Source organism: Lolium perenne, chromosome 6, assembly GCF_019359855.2.
Source record: "Lolium perenne isolate Kyuss_39 chromosome 6, Kyuss_2.0, whole genome shotgun sequence".
Classification (NCBI taxonomy): Eukaryota; Viridiplantae; Streptophyta; class Magnoliopsida; order Poales; family Poaceae; genus Lolium; species Lolium perenne.
In genome coordinates, this window is record NC_067249.2 from 259,398,955 (window position 1) to 259,417,274 (window position 18,320).

Here is an 18,320-nt window from a genome sequence, read left to right on the forward strand (position 1 = left end):
ATAAAGGTTAAAACACTACCTACTAAGGTTTTATTCGATTTGTTGCTCCCTGCCTCAGAAATGGTACTTACTTGAAAAAATTAACAAAATGGGTACTGACCAATCGTATTCGGCCCAATTAGGGTAGTTTCTTGTAATTTTCTCCTAATTATATGATAGGGATATAGGTATTAGCTATGCTTTCACGTGCCCTTTTTTTAAAGTACGGCGTTATCATTTATGCACAAAATGATAGATATTTACCTACGTCTTCAAGTATCGTCTTGTCGTCGTGGCGGTGTGCTAGGGCTCCCGGGTGTGCGAAGATTTGATAGCTATAGCAGATTGTTTTCCTTGCCAATTATTGTCGTGACTGCATGCTAGACTTCCCGGCCCAGCTACGTGGAATGGGGTTAGATCACCGAATTATCAAAGAACCCGAGTGGTGAGTTTCCTTCAAGTGATCCTTATGGTGCACGGTCAAAGAATTTGGACTTGGCCTCCTCCAAATTCTGTTTTGGCGTTTTCCCGCTGAAATTTCCTTGTGCTTTCCCACCCACTTTTAATCATGCACGTACTTTTGAGGTGTTCCGAGCCAGATTCTGCATTTAAGTGACACACCCATATGCAGTTTGCGGCCCCAAAAACCTCCTTGCCATGGCACAGTAGTATATGTTGTAATTCGAGCTTGCCGAATTAATACTTGAGGATAAGCATGGGCAGCTGAACTTGTCGTTGTCATGCACGTCCCTCTGAACTGATGTTGTTTTGATCTAAAGCCCGCTGTGAGGCTACCTCCTAGGTCCAAGGTCCTATAAATGTCTTGTAGCCATTTGTTGTCCTCCATGCCCGCAGCAACCGTGCGCTTGTTCTTGGCCCTAGAGTTGACTAAAGGCAGTAGCAGTGTTGCAATGTCGCTAACCGAGAACCCATGGAGACATCTATTCGTCCAGAAAAATGTCTTATGTCTGTTGCCCACCCCGATCATGCCAAAGCTCTGAAAAAACCATGTATACCGGCTTGTTGACCAGTTGGGGTAAACCTTGCGAAACGTCTTCAAACATTCGATCGTGCATCTCAGTCATTCCCATTGATGCACTTGTTGAGTGCTGACTGCTGACTTGTGGATGATGCACTAGTGCACAACTGATTAGCAGACAAATTTAAAATTGATTCAGGTTACATGGACCTCATAACTCACAAGTGCAAACTAACCATGATTTTTTCATGCCGACAATAAAGCATCATTCGTTATTACATGTGAGAATTAATTTTGTGATCTCATAGCTCTTGATGCCTTGTCATTGCCTCTCTTTGCAGTAACCATTTTTTATTAATTCTGATCAACTCTCAAGATCATTATTGAGGCTTAATTCCACCACTTTGCTAGTAGATGTCATTACAAAAATCAACCACTTTACTAATTCAGATCAACTCTCATTTAACCAGTGTAGGAGTCGATGCCTCCCCCGGCCATCGATGGCTTTGTTGCCTCGGTTACTATTTTATTCATGAAGTTATTTTATGCATTTCTAATCATTTTTTGTGTCTTCGTTATGTCGCACGCTATTTTTATGCATAAATAACAATTCCTTCCATGTTCCACCTCGTCTCTGCGTGTATTTGGGCATTTGTTTACCTACTATACCTATCATTTTGTGCCTCTAGCCGTCCCATGATGTACCCTTATTATATGCTAGGGGGATGGATACTATGCTTTGGTGTGCCTTTTGTTTAAAGTATGGTCGGCCTTATCATTTTATACACAAAATCGGAGGTATTTAGTTATCTCTTCGTGTGTCGTCGTGGCGATGTGCTAGGGTTCCCGGGTGTCCGAATATTTCATAGCTATATCAGATTATTTTGTCTTGCCAATTTTTGATCAAAAATCCCGAGTGATGATTTTCATTCAAGTGATCCATATGGTGCGATCAGATCATCAGAGAATTCCGGACTTCCCTTGCAAAATATTTTGTCTCACCATTTTCCTGCCCAGATTTCATTGCGCTTCCCCGCCCACTTTTAAGAATGCACATACTTTTGTGGTGTTCCCACCCAACTTATTCGTCTAAAGATTTAATGGGAAACCTATTGAGAAGTTAGCGATGTCGTTGCGCTCCCCCAGACTTTTAAGCTATTTTAGCATGTCGTTAAAGTTATGTGCATATAATATAAACGGGGAAGACAAATTCATGGGAAAAGTTTTTATCCCAAAATAAATTGTATTAGAGCATCTCCGGTCGCGTCCCTCAAAGCGGCTCCGAGGCCGTCTAGGGTGCGCCGACCGCCGGACATATAATCAGCCCAAGCCGCACGCCCCAAAGGGCTTTTTCGCCCGGCGCGGCCCAATACGGTGTCCACGCCCCGAGGCCATCCCCGCTCCAAAGGGGACACTAAGGGCATGCCGTACAGACCGCGGAAAGCGCGTCGCGAGTGGCAGGCCCGATGGGTCACCAACGATGCCAGCCGTGCGCTGGTGGCAGAGGAGGACGGCGAGTTCGTCCTCCTCCCACTCTTCTTCCTCGTGACCAGCGCGGTCAGCGTTGTCCTCCCAGCATGCCGGCCCCTACATCGTGCCGGCGCGAGGTAAAGGAGGAGTACGCGACGCCGTCCCAAAATTGGAGGCGCGGCGGCGCGGCGGAATCACATTCCGTGAACCGGCGCGGAAGCAAAGATACGAGCGGGTTCCGGTGGCAGGAGCCTCCTCGTCCCGAAGCCGGAGGTGAAGGAGGAGGAGGCCGCGAAGGCCATGAAGGTGGCGGAGTACCTTCGTCGGTAGCACCTCATCGCCGGCAGGGACGACCCGAGGACTGCCGGTGGTACAACGCAGAGTTCATGATGTTGTTGAACGACACAAAAGCATGGAGGGGCAACATCGACGACGTGATCTCTATGTCCATCCGCGACTCTGGCATGTCGTGAATCCATCTCACACACGACGGCGATGAAGCTAGACCCAGCGGCACGGTCAAGGACGAGCCCGTCGACGAGGACGTTAGCGGCACCGTGAAGGACGAGCCCATCGAGAGCGCGGCAAGCAGAACGTCGTCGATGACAGCATGTACAACTTTCACCAGTACTACGATCCCAGACGCTGCAAGTAGTACTAGTTTGGTTTTAGGTTTGAATTTCATCGAATTTCGTTCAAATCCATGTAATATATAACAAATTTTCATGAATTCGACTAAATTTAAAAAATAAATTCTATTTGGGGGACAATAGCGAAGCTCCCTAAACATGACACCAAGCAACATCGTCCCCCAAACGCTTTAGGAGTTGTTTTGAGGGACGCGACTGGAGATGCTCTTAACCTCCATTTGGGGCCCACTCGCTTGAATCAACAAAAGAATGACCATATTTTTTATAACAATTGTTTGTACTTCAAAGGGCCTTTTGGGTACATTATTACATTTTGTTGGATGTGGCGTCTTGTTGTCTCATTTTAGGTAAGACAGTGTGCACCTTTGTCATACCATTGTTCCTACGCCCCGACTTCTTCGTCTTCCATGCATGGATAGCTAAGCCACGAATTGTTTTTGCAGCTTTGGTGAATTGGACTTGTACTATGTTCTTTCATTTAATTTAAGTAGTGTGCTCCGGTGTCCCCCTCCCCCCTTCCAAAAGACACCTCTAAGAAAAAAATAGTGCACAAACACCATCATCGCCTGATCAAAGATCTTAGGTTTCCACCTGAAGATAGTCCCCACGTTCAAAACAATACCTTTAACAAGGTCATTGTCATGCACAACTAATTAAGACCAGACCTCGGATTTTCACCTCGTAAGATAATACTTGCTCATTTTAGGTATTACCCCTCACTCCAAGTGCCCTTCTTTATATGCACCCCGTTATTCTATGCATGAATTCATGTCATCACACTCGTCATTCCATGCGCCATCTCATCACCTCTTGTCCTTGGGGACATTCTTTCATGCCCGGGGCCGACTACGTATGAAGACTTCACGCTCTAGGTGGTGGGATTTTTCCCACCCAAATTTCCATCTTGGTGCTTTCCCGCCCACTTTTAAGCATGCGAGAGAGGCATCCGAGGATGTCATGGGTCGGTACGGTTTGGGAGGGCCGCATGAATGACCACACTAGGTTGTGGCACGTAGATGGGATGGGCGATGACGGCGACATATAAACGATCAGCCAGCACAAGAATAGTTGTAGCCAATTGGCTAAGCTCCCGAGTTGAGTCGTGCGAGTGACAATTATCTCGGTAGGTACCACGTAAAATGAAGAAATAGATTATGTAGAGAAAAATATGAGATAAATATTTTTGTACTTTGGCTGTGTGGAAGTTCAATAATATGAAAATAGTTCACACAAATTGATATTCCCTCCGATTCATATTAATGGACTCAACTTTGTCTAGATTCGTATGCATCTATTCTAAAAACTAAACTAGATACATAGGAATCTAGACAAAGTTGAGTCTATTAATATGGACCAGTGGTAGTACTTTTTTTGAGAGATCGGTGTGGTAATTTTTTTCGCCGAGTTGGAGTAATGCATCATCGCATGTAAACTTATCATGGTGAAGAGCAAGTATCTACGTGCATGTAGGGATGTCAGCGGATGGATTGGTGTCCGACTAGCACAATTTAAGTAGATGTGGAATGCGAACCTGTGTAGTACTTTTTGCACTAATCATTGAGTCGTGCGGGATATGCAGGATCCCGCTTCTGCAACCCTACATGCATGCCTCTCACATGGTTCACGGTGAGAATTTACATATGTATTCCGCGCCCTTGGCCACGGTGTTTTATGGAAGACATAGAGAATAGTAATAATTGTAGGTACACGAGAATTTAAATCACACTTTCTTCACTGCTTGTCAAAAGAAAGAAAAATTGTTACATGGAGTAACATGCAGGACTACATTGATGTGCTGCATCACATACCCACCCGGCCACACACCACCGGCGATGGCAAGTAAGACCTGATGGGCAGGTGACCTCTTGATGGTGAAGATGGACGCCTCCTCCTTGCTTCGCCGGCTCTGCCATACCGGTATCTCCATCCAGCGAAATAGAACGGGTCCCCAAACTTCTTTTCTCAATGGCAACATATGAGATCATACCTCCGCATGATAGACTGGTTGTAAGGTGTCAAGGTGGGATCCCACCGGAATTTCACTTTTACTGTATTTTGTCTTTTCTAGCACAAATTTTGATGATAAAATTTATACTGGAAAGGCAAAATATACTACAAATGTGATTTAGATGGAATCCCACACGATGACACCCTAGTCTGGCTGCCAGACACATGGCAGCGCTCCTAGTAGCGAGAAGCCAGAGTCATGAATCTAATCTCCACCCAAAACTCATCCACGAGTAAAGTTTCTTGCCGTCATTTTTGGGCGTACGTGTGGCTGCCGGACACATGTCGGGAATCTAATCTCCGCCCAAAACGAGTAAGTTTATTGTCCGTCTATTTTGGGAGAAATCAAGCGAAACCAAATGTATATCTAGCGAAACTAAGATTTTCTAGCTAATGTGGATGTACTTGGGTGGGAGAGGGATGCTGGTACGAGCTAGCTAGCTAGTCACATGGAATCTCCTGGTGCATGTGACCGATCAGAATGGCATCTTCGTTCATGGAGGAAAATGCACAAACCAGTAACACCTGGGGCAGAAGTTGCACAAACCAGCGAATCAAACTTGTTTTTGCACGGACCAGCAACTCTAGATGTTATTCGTTGCTAGGCTCCCGCTCCCCCTCCCCCTCCGCCGCCGCCAGAGGTCCCGCCGGGCAAAGCCCGGGCGGTGACGGCGGCAGCGGGGCCTCTCCCTCGCGCGGCGGCGGCCTCCTCTTCCGGCGGCGGTGGTGCGGGACGCGGCGGCGCTCTGGTGGCGAGGTGCTGCAGGAGTCCGGCGCGAACGACGCAGCTCAGGTCGGCGGAGGTGCCGCTCTCCCCCGCGATGGAGGCGTCCCCTGCGGCGGCGGCCGGGATCTCAAGGCCCGCCGTGGCTGCAGGCCGGCGCGTGGACGCCTGTAGGCGTCGGCTGCTGGGCACCATGGAGGTGTCGGCGGCCGTTTGGGCGGCGGCGGGCTGGAGCCTCACCCTCCAGTCCCCGTTCTTCGTGCGGTGAGACGGAGGTCAGCACCTCCCTCTCCGGCGGCGGCAGGGTTGCTTCTCGACGGCGGTGTGGCCAGAAAGGCGGCTCCTTGCGGCGCTTCTCCGATGGGCTTGGGTTTGGCGGCAGGACCGGGGAGAAATCCCTGCGTAAGCTGGCGACGGCGACGCCCGCGGGCGCCGTCACCTCGTTGGAGGCGTCGCCATGGTGTTGCTCCCTCTTCCCCGCATCGAACATCGGGGGAAACCTTGATCCGGTCTTCGGATCGGGCGGCGGCGGCACGGCTGTGTCGTTTTTCCTTCTTGGAGGCGTCGCCTAGATGGTTCGGGAGTCCTCGGTGCGCCATTTGGAGTCGGTGGTGGCAGCCGCTCAGAGCTTGGGCTTCCGGGGCGCTATGTACACCGTCGGCGGCTCTTCTTCGTGGTCGATGCCTCCTTCGATCTGGTTCAACCCCGCCGTTCACTCGCCGTTCCTGGGCACTTTTGGGTGGGCGGTGTGTTGGCTTGTGCCATCTTGAAGTTGGAGTTGGCTTCCTGGAGTTCCTTTCTTCGGTCGTGACGCGGCCAGTAGCTTAGTGTATCGTCTCCTCTGGACGGTGCAAGGCGAGTTTGTCGTTCAGCTGGTGTGGTTTGTGTTGTAATCCGTGTGGCGTCGTGTTTGTATCGGGTTGCCTTCGTTGGCGTTGTTCGGCCGTCTTGGCCTCTTCTTCTATGAAATTTGATGCACCTTCCAGGGTGTATCCTTGAAAAAAGATGTTATTCGTTGCACAGAGCTCTAAACCTCATATTACGCGGGTTAACTGCATATCTGGTTAAGGAGACCCACCTTCTGAGCTGACCTGGCATGCCATTGTGGCCTTTGTATGCCCGGATCGGTCAAGGCAGAGCTCGACGAGCCGAGCCAGCTTCTCTCGTGACAGGCTGCTGCTCCACATGGACAACAAAGGAGAGTCGGCTGTCTAAATTCTAGAACATATAGCTATTTCACCCGTAGGTTTATTTTTTCAATGTTTTGGGGTTGCTTACCACATAGACCACGTGGTTATTTCACTGCAGATCTTGGTTCTGAGAATTGGAAAGAAGAAGGTTGTAATGCTAGGCATAGGGTGCGTTTGGTAGGCTGTGAGCCTTTGACTCGCATCGATCCAGCAAAAACCGATCCGTTTGGTTGCACAGCAAGAGGTTCGCGTTGTGGTTCAACCGGTTCTCAAAGCACCTCACAGGATAGGCCCTGGAGGAATGCCCGAATAGCCAGTTTCCAGTGGGCCTATCCCGTTGTCGTGCCATTTTGCATGCCCGTGTGCAATGTGTTGCACGCGTGGAGAAGCGTCTGGAAAAAGAGGCCGCAGCTGCCATCTACCTCAACCTCACGAAATAGGTCATTGAGGTCCAAAGGATGGACGTCGAGGCAAAAAAGGCAGGCACCGATGCCAAATTGCGTGACGCCGCGGCCAGGAGGATGGACACCGAGGCCAAGACCCGTGCAGAGGACACAAATATCATGCTAGCCGACTTGAGAAGCGTCGACGATGACACCAGAACCTGGTTCATGAAGAGGCGCGCCGAAATCCGTGCGTGAGACACCTGATCACCGGCGCCATGCGCCCAGCACCATGGTCTCCTTTTGGACCTTTTATGATGTTCATGCCTTGTTGTGCCCCTTTTGGATTCCACTTTCCATCGTACCGTGTGTAAAGTTTGATGAACTTATTTCAGACCTTAATTTGACGTATAATTTCATGCAAATTTTAGCTAATTTGAGGCTACAACCTCTTTTCTAAATTTTCTGAAACTAACTGGCCCGCGCCGGAAATGCGTCGGCCCGCTAGAGCCACCCCCGACGCAAACGGACGCCCGCGGACAATTTGGGTATCCAAAATGCGTCGCCGCGTTGGAGATGCCCTAATGCTCCTGTGTTACTGTCATATTTTTTACAAATGCTCATATTGTTGTCTGACGGAATAAGCTGGTTCGGCTCGTCCAGCTCCACGTTGACCAATCCAGGCAAAGCCACGATGGCAGCCAGGTCAGCTTAGAAGGTGAGCCTACTTTGTCAAATATCCAGTTAACCTGTGTAATCTGATGATTAGAGCTTTGTGCAATGAATTACCTCTAAAGTTGCTGGTTCGTGCAAAAACAAGTTTGAGTCACTGGTCTGTGCAACTTCTGCCCCGAATGTTACTGGTATGTGCAATTTCCTCAAGTTCATGCTTTGCTCAGTTGCAGCTAGCTACTACCTCCAATCTCATTCCTAGGCTCCTGACATGTACGATCATGCGCCCCCGTGGAGGAAGTAGTAGACAGCTAAATCCTTTTTTTTATTGCCTACCCAAATGCTTTCTTCCCAGACTATCTAGCAAGCAGCCAGAAGCAAATCAGAATTGCGGAAATTTTCTTCAAGGTACAAGAGCAAAATTGGGCCCAAGATTCTACCCATACAACTAGCCCGAGTGGAGCATCAGACTGCACGTACCAAACCAACAAAGTTTCATGACTGGCAAAACTGAACAACCATAGAAAACAGTGAAACTTCTTTAAGAGAAATACATAGGTAAGGCAATTATAATCAACTAAAGTTCAATCGGTAAGAATAGAAAATTTTGCCATGACGTTTGAAGTTTTGTGCCATTCGGATCTCACAGCAGACAATAAACTTCACAAAAAAAACGAAAGTACATAGAGCAAAGCTCATGCAATCAACCTGGAACAGATATGACAAGGACACATGCATCAGGCTTCACAGAGTTAATCAAGTTGCTAGCTAGTGCTCAAGTACCAACAAACGTCTCTTTGTCCCCAGGGTCTTCCAGCTTGGTTCCTTCTTTCCAAGCGACACATCATGATCCAGTTGCAACATATGAAGATTCCACGCTCTAAATGGTGGGACTTTTCCCGCCCAAAGACTAGGTTGTCGCACGTCGACTGGATGGGCGACAATGGCGATATATGAACGATCAGCCAACATAGCAGTCGTTGTAGACAATTGGTCGAGCTGCTGAGTTGATCCATGTGAGTGACAATTATGGTGGTCGGTGGCATGTAAATTGAAGAAATAGATTGATGTACAGAAAATTTCAAAAGAGAAATAGTTTTATACTTTGGCAGTGTGGGAGTTCAATTATATGAAAATATAGGTCATGTTGACGTCAAATTGGTACTTTTTGGAAGGATCCACATGCCAATGTTTGTCGTCAAGTCATATCATGGTCAAGAGAAAGTACCTACATGCACTGGCGGCGGGTCGTGGAGGCCATACTGGGCTCCGGCCCAGTCTTCTCCAAGTACAAATTCCGTGTTACTATGATATGTGACCGAAGCCCATCTTTCACCCCGTGAGTTATATATGCGACAGATGCCTGACTCCTCGTCCCTCATCTGCGCGTGGCTCTGTCTCTTCTCCAAATATTCAGTCCCCCGGACTCATGATCTCTCAAGTCTTCCTTCTCCCCTTCAATCGCCATGGCCTTGCTCTTTATCCTCCTCCCGCTGGTTCAACCTGCCAAAACAGTTTGTCCATGTAACATCACGTGGTGAACCAAAAGCTACAGCAATTTCAAAAATGTGATGGCCAGCCCATGGCGATGGCGCCGTCGGCCGCCGTGGACACTGGTCATGGAGCATCAAATTGGGCATGTTATGGAAGAAATCTATGTGACTGTTCGGCAATACATGCAATGGGCCCTCCCTTTGTTTTGCGCCACGCTCCGCCACTGCCTACATGCATGTAGGGATGCAAGCGGGCAGATTGGTGTCTGAGTAGTACAATTGAAGTAGATGTGGAATAGGGTCCTGTAGTAAAATTTGCACTAATCATGGGAATGTGGATACCGTTTCTGTAACCCTACATGCATGCCTCTCTCATGGTTCACGTACGACAAGAGTTGGCATGTGTCTTCTGCTTGGCAACGGTATTTTGTGGAAGACACAGAGAGAGATATAGTAATTTTCTTCACTGCTCAGTCAAATGGAAAATATATTGTGCTATGTTGTCACATAACCACAGGGACACATGCCACCGCCGACGACGAGTAAGACGGAGTGGGCGGGCGACCTTGATGGTGAAGATGAACGCCTCCTCCTAGGTTCGCCAGCTCTGCCACACCTGTATCTCCATCCAACGAAATAGAACAGGTCCCCATGCTTCTGTTCTCAGCAGCAGCAGGCAAGACCATACCTCCGCACGATAGAGCTGCCAGACACATTGCATCACTACCAGTTGGGAATCTAATCTCCACCCAAAACTCATCTACGAGAAAGTTCATTGTCATCTTTTTTGAGTGTTGCAACACTAAACAATACATGGGTAGTCTCTTTTGGGCGTTGCGACACTAGAGGATCTCTGGAACTGATGGCAGCGCTTCCCCAATCGTCAGGGAAATCATGCGAAACCAACAGGATTTTTCTACTAGCTATTATAGATGCACTTGGGCGGGGAAGGGATGCTAGTACGAGCTAGCTAGTCACACCCTCAGCGCGTGCGAGATTTGGGCGGGAATCGCCTGGTGCAAATGCATGTGATCGATCAGAACGGCCTCTTCATTCATGTTAGCTCCATTGCAGCTAGCTAGATAGCAAAATCCTTTTATTTTCCCTACCCAAATGCATTTTCGGCAGACTATCTAGCTAGTAGCCACTAGCAAATCAGAAATTGCAGAAATTTAACTTGGGAAGATTTCTTGTCCAAGATTCTACCCATACAGCTAGCCCAAGTGGAGCATCAGCGACTGCACGTACCGAACCAACAAAGTTTCATGACTGTCCAAACTGAACAACCATAGAATACAAGGAAATTTCTTTAAGAGAAATATATAGTTAAGCTAATTAATCATCACGAAGAGTAGAAAAATTTGCCCAAACATTTGCTGTTTGGTGACATTTGGATCCCACAGCAGACCATAAACTTCACAAAAAGGACAAAGGTGCATAGAGCAAAGCTCATGCAATCAATCCTGGAACGGACATGACAAGGGCACATGCATCAGGCTTCACAAAGTTAATCAAGCTGCTAGCTAGTGCTTAACGACCAACATACATCCCCTTGTCCCCGGGGTCTTCCAGCTCGATTCCTTCCTTCCAAGCGACAAAAATGCGACATCCTTAACCTCCAACTGGAACAAAACATATGATGGTCAGCTGTAAAGCAGATTTAGCATATAAACAAATCATTTTGGGAGAGGCTTTGGACTAGACACGCACAACAACGGAGGGCAGCACCCATGCATCTATCTATCTACAACAGGATACCTAGCACATGTTATTGTTCACTCAAAATGCCAGGCGCCACCTATGTATGAGGAATCGCTTCTACATCACAGTTTTCGAGCTATTCGGGCAATAAATAGCGATAGATGGAAATTATTCTCTATGCATGGACTAAATACTGGAAGAACTAGCAAGTAGAAAACATGGGACACACATGGACATGCCATTTCCATGATTGCAACTACCAACTAAATGACAGCAAGTGAATTCTTCATCAACCATTTGAGTCAAAACAGGGTATGCTATTACATTGTGCTAGCTACATCGCAAAGAAATAAACATTCACAAACAGCACGGCAATTGAATCTGATGCGTGAGCCTCACATTCTTACGGGCCAACGCAAGCACAAATGTGCTGCTGCGCAACACTAAGATTATAAAGCTGATCTGGGTGATATCAAAGCATTGGCATCAAGAGAAAAAAACATGTCACCAGAATTGCAAATGACTGCATGATTTCCTGGAGAAGTGACTTGAACATGACCTGGTCGCATAGCAAACCCATGGCATCTGGCTTCAATCGTCTGAATTTGAATTCAGTTCAAGATATGCAGGCATCAACACCAAGCATGACACGGAGCATCAGGACAATGTCAATGCACAAGTTCTAACTCAGTCTAATCTAGAAACAAGCGGAAAACATTTATATGTGAGCTCACCAAATCATAGTCAAGAGAGCAGCACAACAAGAGTAAAATTTACCTATCAATGTATAATAACTAGAAAAGGAAGCAGAAGCACAGGACAGCAAGTTTATATCAGTAGGTGGCATGCTTTTCGTAGGTTCCAGCCCTTGACCAATAGTATCCAAACCTTCAACATGCAGAATTATCGTTGCCAAACAGAGGTCCACAGTTAAAAGAGAGAGAGAAAAAAGCGCAAGTCAATTGGAAGCCCATTCTGGCTAGTCAAACATAGATATGTGCGTTCTAATGGTACGCCATTACAGATTGAATGGTTATCATGGCAATGCATTAGTATTTGAAAATTTCTCATGACTTGACCTTTTTTTGGACATCTAGACGACAATTCAAATGATAAAGAGTAAGAGTGCATAGCAGCACAGGAAGAATGCCACGAGTACCCCCTTCCTGGACACACCCAGCCTGGCTTCTCCATCCTGCAAATAGAACGCACAAACTAACTTAGTGGGACCAAGAATCAAGTGGACTCTGAATTTGAATTCAGTTCAAGATATGCAGGCAGCAACACCAAGCATGAGAAGGAGCATCAGGAAAATGTCGATGCACAAGTTTGTACTCCGTCTAATGTAGGAACAAGCGGAAAACATCTATATATGAGCTCACCAAATCATACTCAGGAACTCAGGAGAGCAGCACAACAAGAGTAAAATTTACCGATCAATGTATAACTAGAAGAAGAAGTAGAAGCACAGGACACAACCTCATTTTATATCAGCAGCTTCCATGCCCTTGGCCAGTAGTATCCAAACCTTCATCCTGCAGAATATCATTGCCAAAAAAAATCACGCATCAAGTGGAAGCCCATTCCGGGTACTCAGACATAGATATGTGTTTTCTAATGGTACGCCATTACAGATTGAATGCTTATCATAGCAATGCATTAGTATTCGAAATTTTCTCATGGCATTTGACCTCCTTTTGGATGTCGAGACGAGAATTCAAATAACAAAGAGTAAGAGTGCATAGCAGCACACCTCCAGAGACAAGGGGATTGCCATTGCCGAAACGACCGACAGGTAGAGGAAGAATTAATGCCACGAGTAGCCCCTTCCTGGACAGACCCAGCTAGCCCGGCTTCTCCGTCCTGCAAGTAGGATGCACAAACTAAGTTAGTGGGGACCAAGAATCAAGTGGACTCTGCAGAATCTTGCTTTCAAGTTGAAGATATGCAGGCAGCAACAGCAAGCATGAGAAGGAGCATCAGGAAAATGTCGATGCACAAGTTTGTACTCCGTCTAATGTAGGAACAAAAGCGGAAAACATATATATATGAGCGCCGACCAAATCATAGTCATGAGAGCAGCATAACAAGAGTAAAATTTACATATGAATGTATAATAACTAGTAAAGGAAGCAGAAGCACAGGACACAGCCTCATCTTATACCAGCAGCTGCCATGCCATTGACCAGTAGTATTGAAACCTCCGTCCTGCAGAATACCGTTGCCAAACAGAGGTCCACAGTTAGAAGAGTAAAAAAAAAATCGCACATCAATTGGAAGCCCATTTCTGGCTAGTCAAACATAGATATGTGCGTTGTAATGCTACGCCATATATTAGAGGTTGAATGGTTATCATGGCAATGCATTAGTATTTGAAACTTTATCATGCCAGTTGACTTTTTTCTTTTTCTTTTTGTGGACATCCGGACGACAATTCAAATAAAACAAAGAGGAAGAGTGCATAGCATCACACCTACAGAGACAAGGGGATTGATTGGCATGACCCAAACGGCCGACACACGCGTAGAGGAAGACTGGCAGGAGTACCTCCTTCGTGGCCACACCCAGCGACCGGCTTCTCTGTCCTGCAAGTAGGATGCACAAATTAAGTGCCTGGGCAGGCAGCAATGACAAATGTGCGCCATTAGAGGTTGAGTGCTTAGAGCATCTCCAGTCGCGTCCCCCAAACCGTCCCCCAAACCGCGCCGGATCGAGCGTTTGGGGGCGTGTTTTGTTCGTGCAGCGTTTGGGGGCGTCGCTCCCCAGCCGCGCCCCCAAACCGCCGCCCCCAATCAGAAATTCAAATAGATGCATTCAAAAGAGATCGTTCCCGCCGATTCGTCGTGATCAGAGTAGCGGCGATCGATCAAAGAAATCTTGGCGCGCGATCATATTTACAGACCGGTGGTGCATGCAAATTAGAAGAAGGGGCAGGGGTTGGTGGACGGCGTCGTGTCCTGAGTCGACGCAGGCCCGTCGAGCACGACGACCTCGTCGCGATCTGCCTGTTCCTGTGCATGGTGCGTCTGCTCCGTCGCCGACGCGGAGGCCGACGCAGGTGTAGCAGTAGAAGACGCGTCAGCCTGCTCTTGCTGCGCTGCCGCTGCCAGGGCCGCCGCGTCCGCCGCCGCCATTTTGGCTTCGATGTCGTCGAGGATCTGGCCTTTGAAGAAGTTGTGCGCCGCTCGCGTCCGGGGAGACATTCCCTCTGTCGACGTTCTCAGCAGGGACATGTCGTCCCTGCGTTTCTTGAGCTCCAGCTTCTCCTCTTGCCTCTTGAGCAGCTCGGCCCACCTTTGGTCGGCCTTCTTGTCGCGGGAGATAAAGGTCGAGGAGACGTCGGCGAGGCATTTCGTGATCGACGCCTGCGTCTTCTCAGACGACGCAGCGTCGGCCAAGGCGGCCTTGGCAGCCTTGTTGCCAGTAGGACGCCCTGTCGAAGTTGCCAGCGGCGCGTCCAGATCAATGGCGTCCTTCCCCTTGGACAGCGACAAGCGCGTCAGCCGCCATTTCTCATTCATTTTGAGCTTGCCATAGCAATGCATCAGCGCGAACGGCTTATGCCCATCTGAATTCCTCGCGTAAACCTCCATGGCCCTATCAAACTAACCAAAGGAAGCAGAGTCATTTCATCGAACACAATGTAGGCGCTACAGATTATGGAAGAAACAGTCGTACCAGTTGGGCGACGTCGGCGCCGCTGTCGCCTCTGGTCTCTAAGTCCTGATGGTACCCATGGAAGGAGTTCACCGACGCCTGGATGATGGCCCATCGCGTCGACATTGCCTTCTGGCTCCTCTTCATTGTCACTTTCTGGTAGTCGCTGTTGATGAGCTTGCGCTCATCGAACTCGGCCTTGATCCTCGCCCAATACTTCCCGCCTTTTTGGTTCGCGCCGATGATGGAGTCATGGCTCACCGTCGCCCACGACTCGCACAGACAAAGATCTTCCAGAGGCGTCCACTTCGGGCCTCGTGTGCCCGACGCCTTCTTCTTCTTCTTCTTCGTCCTCACGCCGTCCGCGTCTACCTCCACGAGATCATCGTCACCGGCACCCTCGTCGTCCTCTTCGTCAACGCCCTCTTCGTCCTCATCGTCGTCCTCCTCGTCGTCCTCCACCCCCTCCTCTTCCTCGTCGTCCTCCTCCTCAACCCCGTCCTCCTCCTCAGCACCGGCGCCGTCGTATTCGAGCGGACCCCTGCGGCCGGTGAAAGGGTCGCCGTCCGGACCGAGTCCTGGCTCGCGCTGCTCGTACGCCGGGGAGTAGAGGTTGTTGGGGTTGAAGCCGCCGTGCGGCAGCGCATCCTGGTAGTGCGGCGACAAGTTAGGCGTCACGCACCCGGGAGTGGCGGAGGGGCCGTCGTTGTAGAAGGCGGCTTGCGACGGAGAGATCACTCCGGGAACGTACACCGGCATGGACGTACTCCATGGGCTCGCGTTGGTGGCGGCGATACACCCGGCCATTACGTGCTGGTGCTGGCGCGCCGCCTGAGCCTTCTTCTCCAGCTCCACCGCCCTCCGTCCTTTCCGCTCCGCCGTCGATAGCTTCCGGCGCAGGCAATCTTGCTGCCATTGATCTTCGGTCATTCCTTCAGGCTTCTTCTTCGCAGCCGGCGCCTTCCGCGGCTTCGCGAACGGCGCTTTCGCCCCTATCGTCGCATTGCCCGGCGGCTTCTTGGCCGCTTTCTTCGCCATCTTTTTGGGGGCTGTCGGCGGCGCCATGGAATGGGGAGAGGGTAGCGGCGGCGGGTGGACGGCGGGAGGGAGAAAGAAATCGGCGGGATAGGAGAAATGAATCGGCGGCGGGATATGTTTTGGGAGGCCTGTGCGCGGCGGTATAGGCGCGATTTGGCGGGAGCGGCGGGATTTGGCGGGAGTGTGAGACGACTTTTCCCTGTGCCGCTGACGGGTCGGCCCCGCGTCGGTTGGCCTCGCTTTTCGTTGTGTCCGGCGTCCCCGGAGCGTCCCCTGTGGGACGGGGACGGGCTCGGGGCGCCGGACACCGTATGGGGGCGCGCCGGACAAAAAAGGGCTTTGGGGGACGCGGCTGGAACGCATTTTCTGTCCGGCGCGCCCCAAATCCCTTTGGGGGACGGTTTGGGGGACGCGACTGGAGATGCTCTTATGATGGCAAATGTGTAGGCAAAGATAGATACATATAGGAACACGTGTCTGTCCAAAGAAAGAAAGAAAGAAAGAACTAGGCCGGAATGGAGACAGGACCTTGAGATAGATGGAGGGTGAAGGCCGTGATGCAGCGGAAGGAGCAGCACCGGAACAGCATCGAGATCTGGTGGAAAATAAGCCTTGGCGTTAAGGTAGATGGGGGGAGGCAAGCAAGTAATGGAAGAGGATGGAAATCGAAATCTAAAAAAGAAAAGCGGTACCTTTGTTTGGATTGGGGACGAGGTGGAGGAGCAGCGGAGGGCGGCGCCGCGCCGTTGGCCGGTGAAGGAAGGAGTCGGAGGCGGGCCGAGCAGCTGGCCTTGGGGCTGCGCCGTCTGAGGGGAGCACACGGGGCGGCGGCATGTCCTCCCGCTGGTGGTGCTAGGGTTTGGCGGCGGAGCAGAGGAGGGGCCCGTGGCAGCGACGAGGTCCACGAAAGGAAGGGCAGCGAGGTCGCCGGCGTGCAGCACCGTCGGCGTCGGGAAGGCGCGCCGTCGCCGTGGCCATGGAAGTGGCTGTAGAGGGTGGCGTCTGGATTTGGGGATTGATTGGTGGAGGGAGAGCGGTGGGTGGGTGCGCAAGAGAGAGAGAGAGAGAGAGGGGGGGAGGCGTGTGCACTCGTGGCAGAGGTGAGTTTCGGTGCGTCGGGGGTTTGTTTTGGGCGCGGAAGCAAAGGAGTCGAATTGGCGACGAAAGCTCCTGAACCGCACCGGCACCGCGGATTTTTAACCGACGAAAGACAAAACAAATGTCCGTAACGTGCAGACTAGGCAAGCAGGAAGTCGCGCGCGCGCCCGAATCGAGATCGAGGATGGCTGCCGCCTGGCCGCCGTCTAGCCAAACGGGGACAAAGTCGACGTGCACCATGGACAAGGTGGACGGCTTCCACCGGTTCGAGGTCCGCAACTACAGCCTGATCAAAGGCATCTCCGCCGCCAACTGGGTAAGGTCCGGCACCTTCCCCGTCGGCGGCTACGACTGGTCCGTCGTCTTCTACCCCTCGGGATGCCTCTACGCGCCCAGAGCAGGCAACATGTCGCTCTACCTCGAGCTGATGACCAGCGGCGCCACGGCGAGGGCGGCCTTCGTCGCGCGGTTCGTGAACCCGGCCACGGGGCGGTCGCGGAGGATCCGACACAGCGGGATCGGGCAATACAACACGGCGCATGCCAGGGAAGGAATCAGCCCCATGACGACGGCCGCGCTTGAGGCCACCTACGTCGACCGAGACAGCGACCGCCTCGTCATCGAGGTCACCCTCACCGTCATGGGCGAGCCCCGCACGTCCGCGGCGACACGGCTGGGCGTCCCGGCGCCGCCGTCGTCGGACCTACCGGCGCACCTGGGGCGCCTGCTGGAGTCCGGGGAGCTGGCGGACGTCACGTTCCAAGTGCGGGGGGAGAGGTTCGCCGCGCACAGGATGGTGCTCGCCATGAGGTCGCCGGTGTTCAAGGCGGAGCTCTTTGGGCCGATGAGCGAGAGCGGGTGCATCACGATCCAAGACGTGGATCCTGCCGTCTTCAAGCTCCTGCTCCACGTCATCTACACGGACGCCTTCCCTGCTGCTGCCATGCACGATCTCGACGAGGACTCCAGCCGAGAGCTCGCGCGGCATCTGCTCGCCGCAGCTGATCGGTACGGCATGGATAGGCTCAAGGCGCAGTGCGCCAACATCTTGTCGACCAGCCTCAACGCGCATACTGTTGCTAGTACGTTGGCTTTAGCTGATCTGCACGGCTGCCACCAGCTTAAGGATGCTTGTGTTGAGTTCATCATCACATTAGGCATGGACAATGGCTCGGTGCTAACAAGCAGGGAGGATCACCCACACGACCAGCAGCTCGGTTGTTTCACTTTCCTCGGATGTTTCTGCAAGGCAGTCGCCAGCATCCTTAGAATCCACTAA

At 50.7% G+C, this 18,320-nt stretch overlaps 1 protein-coding gene and 1 long non-coding RNA gene across 4 annotated transcripts; one reads left to right on the forward strand and one right to left on the reverse strand.

The window, feature by feature from the left end:
• Positions 1–10,709: 10,709 nt before the first annotated feature.
• On the reverse strand, positions 10,710–17,021 carry LOC139831881 (uncharacterized). 3 transcript variants are annotated; one of them, XR_011746202.1, is made up of 7 exons: positions 16,636–17,021; positions 16,472–16,538; positions 13,722–13,833; positions 13,413–13,456; positions 13,002–13,111; positions 12,026–12,783; positions 10,710–11,945 (listed from the first exon to the last, which is right to left on the reverse strand). It is a non-coding gene; the product is annotated as an uncharacterized lncRNA (long non-coding RNA). The 3 variants fall into 3 exon arrangements; XR_011746201.1 differs by having other exon boundaries at positions 12,026–12,443; positions 12,728–12,783; positions 13,002–13,456; XR_011746200.1 differs by having other exon boundaries at positions 13,002–13,456.
• Positions 17,022–17,279: 258 nt separating this feature from the next.
• On the forward strand, positions 17,280–18,320 carry LOC139832722 (BTB/POZ and MATH domain-containing protein 1-like). The gene has a single exon (XM_071822542.1). The coding sequence runs from the start codon at positions 17,280–17,282 to the stop codon at positions 18,318–18,320; it is 1,041 nt and encodes a 346-aa protein (XP_071678643.1).

What these genes read in the sequence shown, in the direction of transcription:
- LOC139832722 (XM_071822542.1), top strand. Translation starts at nt 17,280, where the DNA reads ATGGACAAGGTGGACGGCTTCCACCGGTTCGAGGTCCGCAACTACAGC.